General features: G+C 42.7%; 1 protein-coding gene across 1 annotated transcript in view; it reads right to left on the bottom strand.

The window, feature by feature from the left end:
• Positions 1-10,447: 10,447 nt before the first annotated feature.
• Grid1 (glutamate ionotropic receptor delta type subunit 1) overlaps positions 10,448-16,099 on the bottom strand; it is a 749,675-nt gene continuing 744,023 nt past the window's right edge. The window contains exon 16 of the mRNA XM_052190670.1: positions 10,448-10,876. Within this exon, the coding sequence (XP_052046630.1) occupies positions 10,448-10,876 (429 nt within the window). The remainder of the gene's footprint in view (positions 10,877-16,099) is intronic.

Here is a 16,099-nt window from a genome sequence, read left to right as displayed (position 1 = left end):
ACCATAACAGCTCCTTTCGGTATGCATTTCTTATCATCCATAGTAGTTTCGGGGTTTGGCCACCATTGGACTGAGCTCAGGGTTCCAGTGGGGGACTTAGAGGGCAGACTGGAGGAGCTGGGGGATCTGCAGCCCCATGGAAAGAACTACGATGTTGGCCAACCAGATGCCCCAGGGCTCCCAGGGACTAAGCCATCAACCAAGGGGTACACATGGTTCCAGTCAAAAGAGTGGCAAAGGAATGTCTGGGTAAAGTTTGGAAGACACTGATGCCCCTTCTGGCTGAGGAAGTCTCTAGGGGAAAATACCTAGCCCAATCCAACTTTGGGGACAGTAATGAGGCTTTTACTATATGTTAGTCATTATAAGATATAGGCAGATACTTGCTATATTGGTCAGACCTTTTATTGTTGAAACTAAACACCTAAGCAAAACAACATAATGGGAAATGGGTTAATTTTGGCTCATTGCTTCTGAGATTTCATCCTATCGTTGCAGAGAAGAAGAGGCATAACAAGGCAGTATACAACATGTCAAGGAGAGAGAGGGGGAGGGAGGAGAGAGAGAGAGAGAGAGAGAGAGAGAGAGAGAGAGAGAGAGAGAGAGAGAGGTGGCTGTAGGTTTCTCCTTTCATTTGTGCTCCCAAAATGCTAATGCCCAGCTCATAATGAAACACTCATCAAATCATTTACAAAACTAGCTATCATCTTAGCAGGTTCAACATTGTTCAAATCCCAATCTCAGTCTTCTCTGAGATCAAAGTCATTCATAAGCCCCTGTTTAGTTAGAAGCAAATTACATATTTTCAATATCTGATCACACCTACATAGTCTCATTCCAAAGAGAGTACACAAGAGTGTCCATGAGGGTATTTGCAAAAGGGTTTAGCTAAGGAGAAAGATGTACTGAAAATATTGGTGGCATTGGTTCATATGTTGGAAGCATGTATTTAATAAAAGAAGAAAAGGGAAAATAGCCATAGGCACTCTCAACAGAAATTAGGGGTAGGACAAAAGAAATATAAAAACCCAGCAGCAAAACCATTGTATCTCAAAGCCCCATGGATGGAATCTGGAGTACATTATGATATAGTATGAGTCCCAGCCTCTAATGCAGCTCTGACCCTACAGCCTTGCAGGTGACAATCCATGTGGCCCCTCTCTTGGGCTGGGCATGCTCACTGCCTGTAGCTTTCTTCAGCAGATGTTCCTTGACCCTGCCACGGCTAATGCCTGTTGTCCCCACTTTGACTTCAGCCTTTCCTTTTCACACTGCCCTATCAGTGTCTGCCTGCAGGAGTCCTGACACCATGCATGCCTGCATGGCTCTTCTGGGAAACTTGGGGATAGCCTACAATGACCTCAAAACTCATGAATTCTGCATGCGCATAAAAGTTAACATCAAATGAATGACTTTAAGGTCTGCCACCAACTAGGCTGGGCAGTAATTAGACCCCCTTGGGCCACAGCTGTTGGGATTTCTGGATAGCTGGTTGCTGAACACTGGGGAACATTTTCTTTTCTAGCTGACCCTGGGCATGCAGGTGTCTGCAGAGCTCTCTTTTCAAAACCATCTCATCTTGCAAAAAGTCAAAGCCTCTACATCATTGAGTTTAAGATGGGTGGGTTCCAGCCGGTTCCCTAGATGCTCTCAGGTACCAGCCACACTGTTCCAGGGCAAAGTTGTTGGATTCTTTCTCATGGCCTCAGTCTCTTCAGCAGACACACTTTCCTTGGTCCCACCTGACATTACATTCACTTCCTCTCTATTCAAAAGGAATTATTTCAGATTCCTTAAAGATGTTTCTATTGCAGTTTACTTATTTTATTGTGTATTGTGTGTATACCATGACACACTTGTAGAAGCCAGAGGACTTTTTGTGAGAGTTAGTTCTCTTCTTCCACTATGTGGATCCTGGGAATCAGACTCAGACTCTCAGGTTTGGCAGCAAGCACCTTTACCCACTGAGGACCTTTAGCAGTCCTCAGACTTTTCCTCTGCTTCCTAGCCATGCTTATCACTGTGGACCTGACTAAAAACAGCCAGTAATATCCATGTGGCAGCCTGAAAGCTGGCATGCCTTGATATTTTTTCCATCAAGTAAAGTAGCTCCTTGGATTTTTTGTTTGTTTGTTTGTTTGTTTGTTTGTTTAGTTATAGTCTTTATTTACATTCCAAATGATTTCCTCTTTCCTGGTCCCCCCACTGAAAGTCCCATAAGCCATCTCCCCTTCCTCTCTTCCCCAATCAACCCTCTCCCGCTTCCCTGTCCTGGTATTCCCCTACATTGCTGCATCAAGCCTTTCCAGGACCAGGGGCCTCTCCTCCCTTTGATGTCCAACAAGGCCATCCTCTGCTGCCTATGTCTGGAGCCAAGGGTAACATCTTGTGTACTATCTGGTTAATGTCTTTGTCCCTGGCAGCTCTGGGAGTACTGGGTGGCTTACAACATTGTTCCTCCTATGGTGCTGCAAATCCCTTCAGCTCCTTGGGTCCTTTCTCTAGCTCCCACATTGGGGTCCCTGTGCTCAGTACAATGGCTGGCTGAGAGTGTCCCCCTCTGTATTTGTCAAGCACTAGCAGAGCCTCCCAGGTGACAGATATATCTGGCTCCAATCAGCAAGTACTTGTGGGCATCTATAATCGTGTCTGGGTTTTGTAATTGTATATGGGATGGATCACTAGGTGGAGTGGTCTCTGGGTGGTCTTTCCCTCAGATTCTGCTCCACCCTTTGTCTCTGTATCTCCTTCTGTGAATATTTTGTTCCCCCTTCTAAGAAGGACCAGAGTATCCATACTTTGTTCTTCCTTCTTCTTAGGCATCATTTGACATGTGAATTGTGTCTTGGGTATTCCAAGATTCTGGGCTAATATCCACTTATCAGTGAGTGCATACCATGTGTGTTCTTTTGTGATGGGGTTACCTCATTTTGGATGATATTTTCCAGTTCCACCCATTTGCCTAAGAATTTCATGAATTCATTGTTTTTAATAGCTGAGTAGTTTTCCATTGTGTAAATACACCACATTTTCTGTATCCATTCCTCCATTCCTCCATTGAGGGACATCTGAGTTCTTTCCAGCTTCTGGCTATTTTGAATAGGGCTGCTGTGAACATAGTGGAGCATGTGTCCTTATTACATGCTGGGGAATCTTCTGGGTATATGCCCAGGAGTGGTATAGCAGGGTCCTCTGGTAATATGCCCAGTTTTCTGAGTAACCGCCAGATTAATTTCCAGAGTGGTTATACCAGCTTGCAATCCCACCAGCAGTAGAGGAGTGTTCCTCTTTCTCTACAATCTCACCAGAACCTGCTGTCTCCTGAGTTTTTGATCTTTGCCATTCTGACTGGTGTGAGGTGAAATCTCAGTTGTTTTGATTTGCATTTTTCCGATGACTAAGGATGTTGAACATTTTTTAGGTGCCTCTCAACCATTTGAAATTCCTCAGGTGAAAATTCTTTGTTTAGCTCTGTACCCCATTTTTAATAAGGTTATTTGGCTCTCAGGAGTCAAACTTCTTGACTTCTTTGTATATATTGGATATTAGCCCTCTGTCACATATAGGGTTGGTAAAGATCTTTTCCCAGTTTGTTGGTTGCCATTTGTCCTATTGACAGTATTCTTTGCCGTACAGAAACTTTGTAATTTTATGAGGTCTCATTTGTCAGTTCTTGATCTTAAAGCATAAGCTATTGGTGTTCTGTTCCGGAAATTTTCTCCTGTGCCCATGTGCTCAAGGTTCTTCCCCAGTTTATTTTCTATTAGTTTCAGTGTGTGTAGTTTTATGTGGAGGTCTTTGATCCAATTGGACTTGAGTTTTGTACAAGGAGATAAGAATGGATTGATTTGCATTTTTCTGCATGCTAGCCTCCAGTTGAAACAGCATCATTTGTTGAAAAGGCTATCTTTTTTCCACTGGATGGTTTTAGCTCCTTTGTCAAAGATCAAGTGACCATAGGTGTGTGGGTTCATTTCTGGGTCTTCAATTCTATTCCATTGATCTACTTGCCTGTCACTGTACCAATACCATGCAGTTTTCAACACTCTTGCTCTGTAGAGGTTCCCAGAGTATCCCAGACTTGAGGTCTGGGATACTGATTCCCCCAAAAGTTCTTTTACTGTTGAGAATAGTTTTAACTATCCTGAGTTTTTTGTTATTCCAGATGAATTTGAGAATTGCTCTTTCTAAGTCTATTAAGGTTAGTCTTTAACAAAGTATCATGACAAAGAAAAAGTGCAGACCATTCTTCCCAGCTTATGAATAGCTTTTTTTCCCAGCCTGCAACAGTCTTCACTTCCACTGGAACCTCGCAAACATAGTGCTGCCTGTTTTCAACCCTGTTGGCATTCCAGTCTTTGGAAGCCCACCAGAATCACTGAGCTCTTCTCCCAACACCCTAGAAATTCTCTAGCCTTCATCTTGAAGCTTTTCAGTGTGATGCCCACCTGTACCCCACCTTATCTCAGCAAACCTGTTCCAGAGACTTCTGAATCACATGATCAGGTTTTATCACAACAATGAGTTCATTCCTTTTGGTAATAATTCTATGTGTTAGATATTTCATTGCTGTCACAAAATACTCGACAAGACAACTCAAAAAGAGGAATTACTTCTTTGGGCTCAGAGTTTCCACCATAGCCATAGAGTATTCTAGAGCAGAGCAGCATCCATTAAAGTGGCCAAGGTCAAAGAAAGAGACTGACTCCAGACTGGAGTTTTTCTCTTTTTCTGTCTATGTTAAATATAGACTCCCAAATATAGTGACGTAACCACTGCTATGCAGAGCATAGCTTCTTCCTTAGTTAATGTCTTTTGGGAAGAGTTTCTGAGCATACTTGGAAGTATGCTGCACTAATCTAGGTCCTGCTCAGTATAATCAAGTTGACAACCAAAATTAACCATTGCCATAACCTTCACCTATACACTTGGAGGCCACCAAAGAGAAATTAGTATACGTAGATGCTAAGAACACTTTTTGGTGCCCACAACACCATGCTTTAGGACAGAGAAGATCAACCTAGATCCAGTGGATAACAACATCCTCCTCAGGTGAGTGAGTATATTCACTGAATGGGACCACAACTTTCTGTTTAAGTTTTCCTTTCTTTAACAATATCTGTCTTGGATGGTTGATCTAAAAAGAAGAGAATGCTTCCATATATAAAGTATAGTAGACTCCCTAGAAACTTATGCATCACCCATGAAATGGTTATTGATATGAATATGGCCATAGATTTTATATAGAAATGAGATATCTTGAAGAATGTTTTGGCTTTTTTTTCATATTTCAGAGATTCTGGTAAAAAAAATCAGAATTCTTAAATTATTTATTGAATTTTTAAATTATATATATATATATATATTTGTGTGTGTGTGTGTGTGTGTGTGTGTGTGTACACCATGGTACAAGTGTGGAGGTCAGAGGACAGTTGATTCTTTCCTTCTACTCGGTTGTCCTGGTGATTGAGCTCAGGTCTTCAGCCTTGGCAGCACTTTCCCTTTCTGAACCATCTCGCTGGCCTGAAAAAATCAGAATTTTAGAGTAAGAAAGTAAGCAATTAATAACAAGAGAGTTGACTGTGTGCACCAAGATGCCTGGCATGAATGAAGCCACTTTCCCAGAGATAAGCCTTGTACCTTAGGAGTTGACTCAATGGAACTACTTGGTTTACTGTTCCACTGAAGCTGTGCACTGGGCAAAAATGCCGTAACACAGCATTCTTCTTCCCATCGGTCCTGTTTTTCAACTCTGGTGAGCAGAGCTCCGCTGCCTCCAGCACTCAAGCCTGTGACTCTGCTTTTTAAATGTAACACATGTAGTGATAGGATAAATGTGTCTGCATAGATCTGGGTCCTTATAGATGAGTATACACATATGTCAATGTGTCTAGGTGTATATTTGAGTGTAAATATATTGGTGAATACTTGGTTTTTCTTTGTGCCCTGACCCTTTCTTATCCTGGAAACTCCATGCTAGAATCCGCCATCATTGAGTGCTCTTTGAATACCATTGAACTACTCACCCTAAATGTTCAGGGGGGCTGTTTGATAGTCTTTCTTTCAAAATCTGGCCATTGTGTCATCTCACCTTTCCATAGCTTGAGCTGTTCTTGCTACAAAGAAGATCCCTGCTGTCACCAGAGCTCAGTGTCCTGGTTCAGGCTGTGGGGCTTGGAGGTTATCAGACTACACTGACAATTATCCTTTCCTTTCATAGGCAGTGCCTAAAAGCTCACCACCTATACTGGGACTCTGTGTAGTCCTTTCTTAACTTATCTCTTCTGACTAACATACTGCTGAGAGAAAAAATAAAGCAATAACTAAGATTATTGACAAGGAAAGGAGTTATTATCTGGAATCTCTTTATCTGAGAAGAATCAAGTATAAATTCATCTGCCAAAAATCAGTAATGGCATGAAATAAGAGAATGTTTTAAAAATTAGAAAGTGCTGCATTAAGAAATGCTGCCTTGTTTATTATATCCATACCCAGGAAAAACAAGTTAGCATTTTTTTAGACTTTATCTAATCTTGTCTTGCCAAACCTAAGAGTACAAGACAAGGCTTTAAGACATGGGTGTTCATTCATAAACACTTACATTTGAAAATGTAGGCTTATTAAAAAAGTAACCTATGAAGTTAGAGGCACAAGAGAGCCAAGATACCCATTAGATGCTTTCCATACCTCTTATTATGTGAGATACATAATTATACTTAAGATGTAATTATGACATTTAATAATGTTGAAATATTTAATATGGTTTCTTTTTTATTATTAAAGTAAGAGGTTGTGCGGTGAAGAAGCAGAGGTGAGGATTATAGAAAATACACACTGTGTCAAGGCCATGAGGCCCGGTGGGCCTTTCCTCCTTTTTTTGTATGTCATTTCTCCTTTTCCAGAACTCAAAGGAATGATTAAGTAGAGAATTAGTTTAGCCCTGATGTGATTTGTATGGTATAGAATTTAGGAGTAGGGGCTTTAATTTTTTTTTCCTTAGGAAAGCAGAGTACTTTAGAGTGTTCTTATAGTTAGCAGTGTCTGTGTAGATAATGTGGGAGAGTATTTCCTCTGCCCACATCTCCTGTCTCAAAACCATGACCTCATACAGGAAAATCTTATAACTGCTTCAAAGCTGGAAGAGTAAGGGCCCGGTACTCTTCTTTGGGTGTCCAGAAATTAAGACCTTTACCCTGAAAATCGGCCTTCTTGAAGCCTCCTGATTTACCCAATGTTCTTTTCTCCATGAAGCTCCAGAAATCAAGGGGAATACTGAAATGTAGGTAAGGCTGGGAAATACAAACATTGGGAAGGTTATGGGGAGGGAGCCCAGTCAGGGAGACAGTTAAGTGTAGGGCATGTCCTTGAGAAAAAGGAACACACAGACCTTACAAAGGACATACATTGAGAGGTCAAAATAGGGATCCCATGATGGCTAAGCATGCAGATGGAAGGGTGATCTGAGGCCAGAGTGAACACAAAGATGAGAAAAGCAAAGTAGCCAGCTGGCATGAGAAATGATACCCAGACACAATATGTGCTATGGCCCAGTTCTCCCTAAGAGCTTTCCAAGAACTCAATCTTGTAAAGGAAATTGATGGACTAACCCCATAAGCCTGGAATTGCTGCCTGGTCTTTCCTCCTTCTGCCTGCTGGCTGGTATCAGTGGACAGCAGATATACACAGGGTAAAGAGGGCATGATCTATCCCCATAAATCCCTGAGAAAAGTTCCCCAACAATTGTGCATGGCCACAGGCAGAATTCGATACCTGGCTTCAGCACACCCAGAAACACCAGTACACCTCATCCCAGAGAATAAGAGCATTAGGAGTAGACACGTTTTATTATTAAACAACTTTAATCCAAATGCTGATTATTATTTGCAGTGTCTGAAGGCACAAAATATACCTAAAATGTATGGAAGAGTCTAAACAGTTATAAATCCACAGAGCAAAGCATGAAAAAGATACATTCTGAGCTGACACAGATATCTGAGTTGGGAAGAATCTGGCTATGGTTGTTGTCTCCCCCTAGAGAACTTACTTGAATACCAACCATTTCCCCTCATACCAAGGGTAGGGAAAAAAAGACATAAATATGGTGACTAAATACTATGAGGTGTTATGAATGACCAGAAGCATTACATTTTCCCTGTAAAGATTCTCTCTCTCTCTCTCTCTCTCTCTCTCTCTCTCTCTCTCTCTCTCTCTCTCTCTCCCTCCCTCCCACACACATACACACACACACATGAACGCTCACACACACATACACACACACACACACACACACACACACACACACAGTCTCTTACTCCTAACCAAAGATATCCATATCTATGATATACCAACGAAACCATGTCATCTTTGGGATACAGACAGGTGTAAGATAAGGCAGTGAGACCAGAGTTTGATTTTTTAAATGGAGATTATATATATGAAAATTAATCCTCCAGTGCAAGTTGCCCAATGTGTGGATGCAAGGAAGGCAAAGCCTGTAGACCGTCAGGGCGATGGGAGCCCGCCCAGGCTTTGCCATCTACACCTGTCTCCAAGCTCTGCACACTGACTGGAGAAATGTGAACAGATCTCTTTAGTAACACTAGCATCATGGCATCCCAGGAGCCCAAGATAACAAACAGATAAGCACTCTCTTCATCTGGTGCTTTTAGCTGACTGTGTGATATAGTCACACTTTCATCTTCACTAATATCATTATGGATTTGGGGAAGTTATTTCATCTTGGGCCAGTTATCACCCCCATGGGTTTATATGTGCATATATACCCATGGATAACCACTCTACATGATTAGAGATAGAAGCAGCAACTGACAGGACTTTATATTTCTCCAAGATCTCTACACCTTGATTTGTGATTTGGGGATCAGCCCCCATACCCTTGAAGTCAGATGGGGTCATGTTCTACATCCCAGGATTGTAGGGGATTAGAGACACTTTGGTCTTCCAAAGGGGGGGGGACTTTTAGCGGCACAGCTCAGGTCACTCTTGATGGATCATTTCCAGTTCTACAGTTTAGTTACCCCTCAAAGGGTAATACAGAGAGGCAAGATCCTTAGATTAGCCTTGTTTTATGAAACAGGACTTCCCAGCAAATTCACCATCTCAGAGGATGTCAGATGCCCCGAGCTTAAAGGATCCCTGCTGTGGGCTGGCCAATTTAATCTACTGGTGGAGAAAAGGCAGTAAAGTCTGAAGAAGGGGCTTGTGCTGACACCTGGTCCTGTTTAGCTGACATCATAAAGAGCTAAAGGCATGTCTTTAAGGACTCTGGATAGCTTCATTAGGGCAGAGGAATCTTTTGCTTCAAACATTACACAGCTATGCTTCTCAAAAATGCCAAGCTTCTTCTCTCTGTGGTCTCTCTTTTCTATCCTCAGTCTGCCCATCATCTGGAGACACTTCCACCTACTCTTGTCTTCAGAAACCTTTACCTGTGACCATGATGCTCCTACTCTCTGTGTTTGTAAACCACACTTTCTCTTCCTCAGAGCTGTGGCTCCTAATTCAAGCAAACAGTCTTTACCTGGCTTCACATCCCTCCACCCCTCAATCTCTCACCCAGAAGATGTCCCACGCAGGCCAGTCGTACCTCTACCTAGATGGTGTCTGCCCTCCTTTCCTATAGTCTCTTGCTAATTGATTCTTCTGAGTAGAAAAAGAGTTTTTTTGTTGTTTGTTTTTTTAAAAAAGACCAACAATATGCTGTTCAAACACATTGGTATCAAAGCCTCAGAGATTGTGACCTCAATATGGGCATCTTTTCTGAGGCCCTGGGGACAAATGCATGCTACACACTGTGACACACAGTGACCTTACCATCTTGAGCCTGATTGTCTAGGGCCATGTCTAGGGCAGTTTGCCCTACAGCTCAGGGAACAGATGGGCCCACCCAACATGGGCTCCAGACCCAGACACATTCTGAATCTACCCAAGGACACTGAAGGAGGAATGAGGGGCTTGTAAGAAAAGGACATGAGGGAAAGCTGTGAGGACGGCAGCAAGCAGCATTCGGGGCTCTCATGTCTTCCTTCTCCCCAGCAGCCAGGAGCTTCTCTGATGGTTCTTCCTGCCCTCAGAAAGGCCCAGGAACAGGGGGGGGGGGGGCTCCTTTGGCACTTCAGAATGATCACAAGTAATTTGCCTTTTTATTCATATAGAACAAAATTTACAAAGTCATTCATACAGTTTTTGTTCTTTTTTTTTTTTTACTGACTTCGAAAATTGGGAATATTCAAAATACACTTTTACCCCACTCCATTCTGTCATTATTTACACGTATGTACAAGAAAAATGAAAGAGTCTCTGTGTGTGTGTGTGTGTGTGTGTGTGTGTGTGTGTGTGTGGTCTGTGTTGTCATTTTCTTGTATTAAAAAGCTCTGCTGGTCGGGTGGGTTGGGTGGATGGGCGGGCAGGAGGGCAGGCGACACGGTCAGATGGAGGTGCCATGAGAGGTGTCCAGAGCCTCTGGAAGGACGCCTCCAGGCACGGGCTGGAAGGACATAGGGATGGGGGTCTTCACCGGGCTCTGTCGAAACAGTCCCCCATTGGGCGACCTGTGTTTGCACTGAATTGAGGGCATAGTGGCTGAGCTGCTCAGTGGCAGTGGCAGGTTGCTGCTTGGCCCTGACGACAGTGTCCGGCTGGTGCCGTGGCTGCTCTGCTCAGGCAGAAAGGTGCTGACTGAGAGCTGGGTGTTCTGATACTCCCTCGTGGGCTCCAAAGCTTGGCTTGGAGCCAGGCCCCCCATCTCCAGGGCGGAAAGCTCAATGGACGCTGGGGAAATTTGCTTGTGAGCAATGTCTTCATCCATGAGGCTGTTGATGCGCCGGTGCACCTGCTCCAGATTCACTTCTTTGTCCTGGAGAGAGGAAGCACAGGGAGGTCAAAGGACATTCTAAGGGTGTGTTGAGGCCTGTTGGCTGCAAAATTTGGAAACCTGGAGTTACCAGGACTATTGAGCTTGCCATACAGTTTTCCCTATTGCTCCCTCCTTCCCTCAATCAGATGATCAACCCTTGGCTATCCAGGGAATCCATATGCTAGAACACTAATCTGTATATGGCAATGATCCAGACGGCAGGCATCAGAAGCTCCCCCACACCCCCACACTCAGGTTAGGATCCCTGAAATGCCCAGGGGCAACCCCATGACAAGATGCTCTGAAGAGCTGTCAGACACAGGAGGAGATAAATAGAGTGCCAGGAAAATAGAGGAAATGGTCTGGATCCCCTAATGTGCCCCATGCATTTGGAGTTTGAATCCACATCCCTCCAAGGCTTGATACTGTCACCCCTTTCTTACATGAAGAAGATCAGGTTTAGAATAATGTCATTGCTTCATGCCACCAACCCCATGAATGTTAGAGGCTCCTAGAACCTCTGAGTTCTGTGTGCAAAAACTTTATGAAAGCAACTCTGTCCTACCTGGCAACCTATTTTTTTCTGTGTAGAATCTTTAGTTCATCCCAGAGGGGAAGCATATTCATATCTGGCTAATGGGACATTGGAGCTTAAGTGGGGAGAAGAGCAGGGGCAAGGAGGTGTCAAGAGGACTTACGGCTTCCCAAATAGGTAGGCTCACCTTTGACCCTGTCTTACCACCGTGGGGGACATGACAGAAGACCTTTGGTTTATTTATCTGCTAAAGAATGCAAATAAAGACTATAATGACTACTATAATTCTTCTCAAGTAAACTGATGCTGTATCATCAATGTTCAAATAAATTAAGGTGGTCACTATACTGGAGGAGAATTCAAGAAAGATGTCATCTGCTTCCCTAGTCCTCCCTCACACCCCAGTGAAGTGGACAACTGTCCAGGAAATGAGCTGTATCATCTCCCAAATAAGGGTAGGAGCTGCAGCACCATTTATGACTCTGTGGGTACCAACATTTCAGGCAAGATGGTGGCTACATCTGCCCCTTTCTGATTTCAGACCCCAAGAAAAATACTGTGTCAAAGCTCATTTCTAAAATACAGTCTTGTCAGTTCTCTAGTGCTCAAAGCATATGTCAGAGAAAGGAACAGAACATGTTTATGTTGTAGGTATTTTAAATATATCAAGAGATGCTGAAGCCTTGACATGCTTCCAGAAAGAAGAAGAAATGACCATGCAAAGCAGAGGTTACCTCAATGGTTGCTTTGAGCTCCTATGGGGATAAAGAACAGGGCCTCCCCACTAGGAGGCCACTTGGAACAAAGGGTATACACTCTCCTCCTGTTATATGATACCAACCAAAAAGTCAATATGAGGAGGACTCAAGTCAGTATTTCTCACCTTGGCAAAGATCTAAAACACCCTGAAATTCACTCCTTGTGCCATCCCACCCTGCCTTATAGAAAAGTAAATCATTACTATCTGCATGTCCCTGAGTTCACAGCTGGTATACTGTTCTTAGCTTCTGGTAAGACACATACTGTGGTTTCCAGAGCATCTCCCAAGGTAAGAAAACTGACAACTTCCATGAGACACTGAAGAACTCATTTTAGGCCAGGAAGAAACTGTATAACAGAGAGCATACTGGTCAGAGGGTGAGGGAACACTATAGAAATTGGCTTCGTATCATAAATGGAAATGACATTGGAAGTAATTGAATAGACACTGAAAACACCCATGATTCTAATGATCTGCCTCCCAGGGGTATAACTTAGCTCTTCAGTGCTGGGAAGTACTTCAGAGAAAAGAATACCTGTGAGTAGCTAATGCCACAGGAAAAGTGGCTGGACATGGGTGGAGATGTTATTCTCTGTTTTGCCTAGTTCAAGACTATTCATGACATTTCTCTATCGGCTCCTTCCAAAATGTAAAAGCGGTAAATGCTCCTCAGCTTACAATGTTAAATTGTAACAGTCTTAGTGCAAATTGAAAATATTACCAGTCATAATGTAGTTACCTTAACTACCAGGCATCCTCACCTAGCAACAATGGCCTAGAGGATTGGTGCTTTTAACTGGTTATCTGTAGCTGGCTAGGAGTGTGGCTCTCTGCTGCTTCTCAGTATTATCAGAAAATAGGACCACATAGGCGCTCGCCCAGGAAAAGACTAAAAATCTGAAGGAGTAAACTGATGATTGCATGTTGCTTTTGCACCATGGTAAAGGAGAATTATTATAGTTGAACCACAGCAAATTAAGGATAATCTATTGATATAGCAAACCAAATACAAGTTATTTGTTAAATTGTTTCATACCATGGTTTAGGTAACTCTGTAAAAATTTCTTCTCAGTGCATGTCTTATCTGTTTTTGTGGGTTTTTAAAAATTGTTTTTATATAAGGAAAACCTTTTCCTTTCTTTTTATACAACTTTTACAATAGTATTTTATACTTAATATTTGGGGCTCCAGCTCACTGTTGATGGCTTCTTAAATAATCTATAGTTTGTTTTGGTGAGTTTTGTGGAAATGGCTATCTTCATTTTATAATAGTGTGGCAGTGGCACGTAACATTTCCCACTGAACGGACAGACTCAGACAGAGAATGGTTGGAACTTCACCCCAAAGCAGTTCTGCCATACCTAGCATTCTGTTCTGTGGCCTCAGGGCCTGGACACCAGGATAAGGCCTGGCTCTGCTTACAAAACTTCAGCCTTTCTCAGCTGCTGTGATCTCCTATGTAGCTTTGGCTCTAAGAAATGACCCCTTTGGGCAGTGACAGCGCATGACTTTAATCACAGCACTTAGAAGGCAGCAGCAGGCAGATTTCTGAGTTCAAGGCCAGCCTGGTCTACAGAGGGAGTTCCAGGACAGCTAGGGCTACACAGAGAAACCCTGTCTCAAAACCCAACCTACCCCCCCCCCAAAAACACCCATTGCAATCAAAGAAATGACCCCTTTGTCTGCCCTTACCAAAATCAGTGCCACAACTCAGCTGGTGAAGGTATTTATATACCATCTTCATCCCACCAAAATGTGCAAAGGCATAAGGAAGGGTGTTAAGATGGAGACATTGGGATAGAGTTTCAGATGCTTTTAAGGATTGAGGAAACAATATTCTCTCCCTTGTAGCCAGTAAAACTTGTAGAAGTCTAGATGAGCCAGATGCCCTCATTATAGCCTATGGTTTCCATAGAAGAAAGCTAATGAATGATGTTTCTGAGCTCCCTTCAAAGAACCACTTAGTTGGATAGGCAACTTTTCTTCCTGTTTTCTCTTCAGTACTATAAGATATCCATTTGGAATGGAAGAAAGTTAAGTTGCACTGCAGGCTAATAATTTGCAACAGGCAAGGAAGCAAGTTGTCTTGGTCCCAGATCTGCTAACTCTGGATTCTCACCAGCTATAGGAAAAGCCCAGACCCTTTATTAACACCATCTAAGTCCTGGCCCAGGCAGATACTCTGGAAGCATGTGCTGTCTTTGGAGAGACAGGACAACTTCCTGTATAAGAATACCCTAGGGGTACAGGAATTTGAGAATCTCTTATAAAGAGACACCACTTTCTACCCAGTGCCAGAGAACAAATATAACTTGGTGGGGTGTTCCAATCAATGTCCTGTGGGAAAAAATGTGAGGAGGAGAGGCCTTTTAGTTTAATGCCTTCAGGACTGACATTCAAAGCACAAAATGGGAAGCGGTGATGGTCTGGGGTGCAGGTAGGGCACAGACAATAACTTAGACTTTAATGCAGCTGGGAAGTCATGCAACATCAAAGTATTTAGGATAAAGACTAACCCAAGGATGAATATTTCTTTTTAAGTTTATTTATATGCTGAGAAATTCATATAATATATTTTGATCATAATCTTTCCCCTTCCTCAACTCCTCTGAGATCTTCCCTCACCTCAGGACCCACCCACCATCAAGTTTTATCTAAAAAAAAAATAATAATAAAATAAAATAAAAAAGAAAGAAAAAAATCAAAACCAAAAGGAAACACATAAGAATACTCAGGAGCACATGTTTTATTTTTCCAATAGAAATTTTATAGCATAAAAAATAGGCCCAAGATATGACAGAGTTACATAAAATTAAAAAATCTCTACATGTGCATACATATGCATGCACCACTGCTGCTGCTACCGTGATCTTTACCACTACCTCCACCAACAACTAAAACGTCGAGTCTGATTTGTGTTGACTTGCTATTCCTATATATCTGATGTAAAATCTTGAATAGTTTTTTAACCTAGTGTATTTTTCCCTGCCTCAAATTAAGGATGGATGAACCAGTTTCAAGGAGTGTGAAGCCGTGCAGTGCAAATCAACTCCCAATTGTGGTTATCTATTAGCCTCTAACCTTGCCGTGTCAGGATACACAGAACATGTTCACACCAATTGAACAAATTTGCCAGAGAGAGCTTCCCATGCCAAACAGCTGTCACGAATCCAGCTTTCTCTTATCAGTAGGACCTCTTTCTATTCAAATTCTATTATCCCAGGAGCACCAAGACTAAGCTAAGCCCTGGGTGAAGAAGGCCCCATCAGGAGTCTCCTGTACTGGTTCGTTAACTCTGTGAAAAAAATGAGCAGAGCTACTCTAAATGTATCCTGACCTCCCTGGAAAATGAACGCAGCCTGCCTCAGAGACTCTACACCTTCCACTGTCCATGCCTGCTGCTTAGTCTAAAAGCCAGAACTAAGGGGCAAGAAGCACCACACCACCATAGTCAGGGGCTTTGTCGATGTGTTTTCTGGTATCACCGGGGCTACAAATTTAACACATGCAAGGTCATGTCCATTCAGAACTTGTATGTCTCTGGCCAAGGAAAGAAGAGGCAGAGAGAGTCAGCTTAAGCAGGGAAAGTGGCAAGAGTGATTTGAATAACAATCCTTTCAGACAAAATGATGATTCTATAATGTTATGCAAATCAAATGATGGGCTTTTTTATGTGAACTACATCAGTTTACATCCTCATTATCCCAAGGCTTCTGTGTTCAGACAGGTAATGACAGTTGTGGAAAAAAATCTGAAACTTATGTCTCCCTTCACTAATCTACCATAGGTAACTGACCTAGTTCAACCTTCCTGAATATGGCGTAAGATTCATTGACTGCATTTACCCACAAATTGCCTGGAATCCAGCTCTGCATTCCTCATTCCATGTTAAGCATGAAGGCAGACACAGAAACAGAGGTGACCAGAG

Source organism: Apodemus sylvaticus, chromosome 8 (genome assembly GCF_947179515.1).
Source record: "Apodemus sylvaticus chromosome 8, mApoSyl1.1, whole genome shotgun sequence".
In the NCBI taxonomy this organism is placed as follows: domain Eukaryota; kingdom Metazoa; phylum Chordata; class Mammalia; order Rodentia; family Muridae; genus Apodemus; species Apodemus sylvaticus.
The sequence above is the reverse complement of the archived record's forward strand: the minus strand, read 5'-3'. Positions and strand labels throughout refer to the sequence as shown.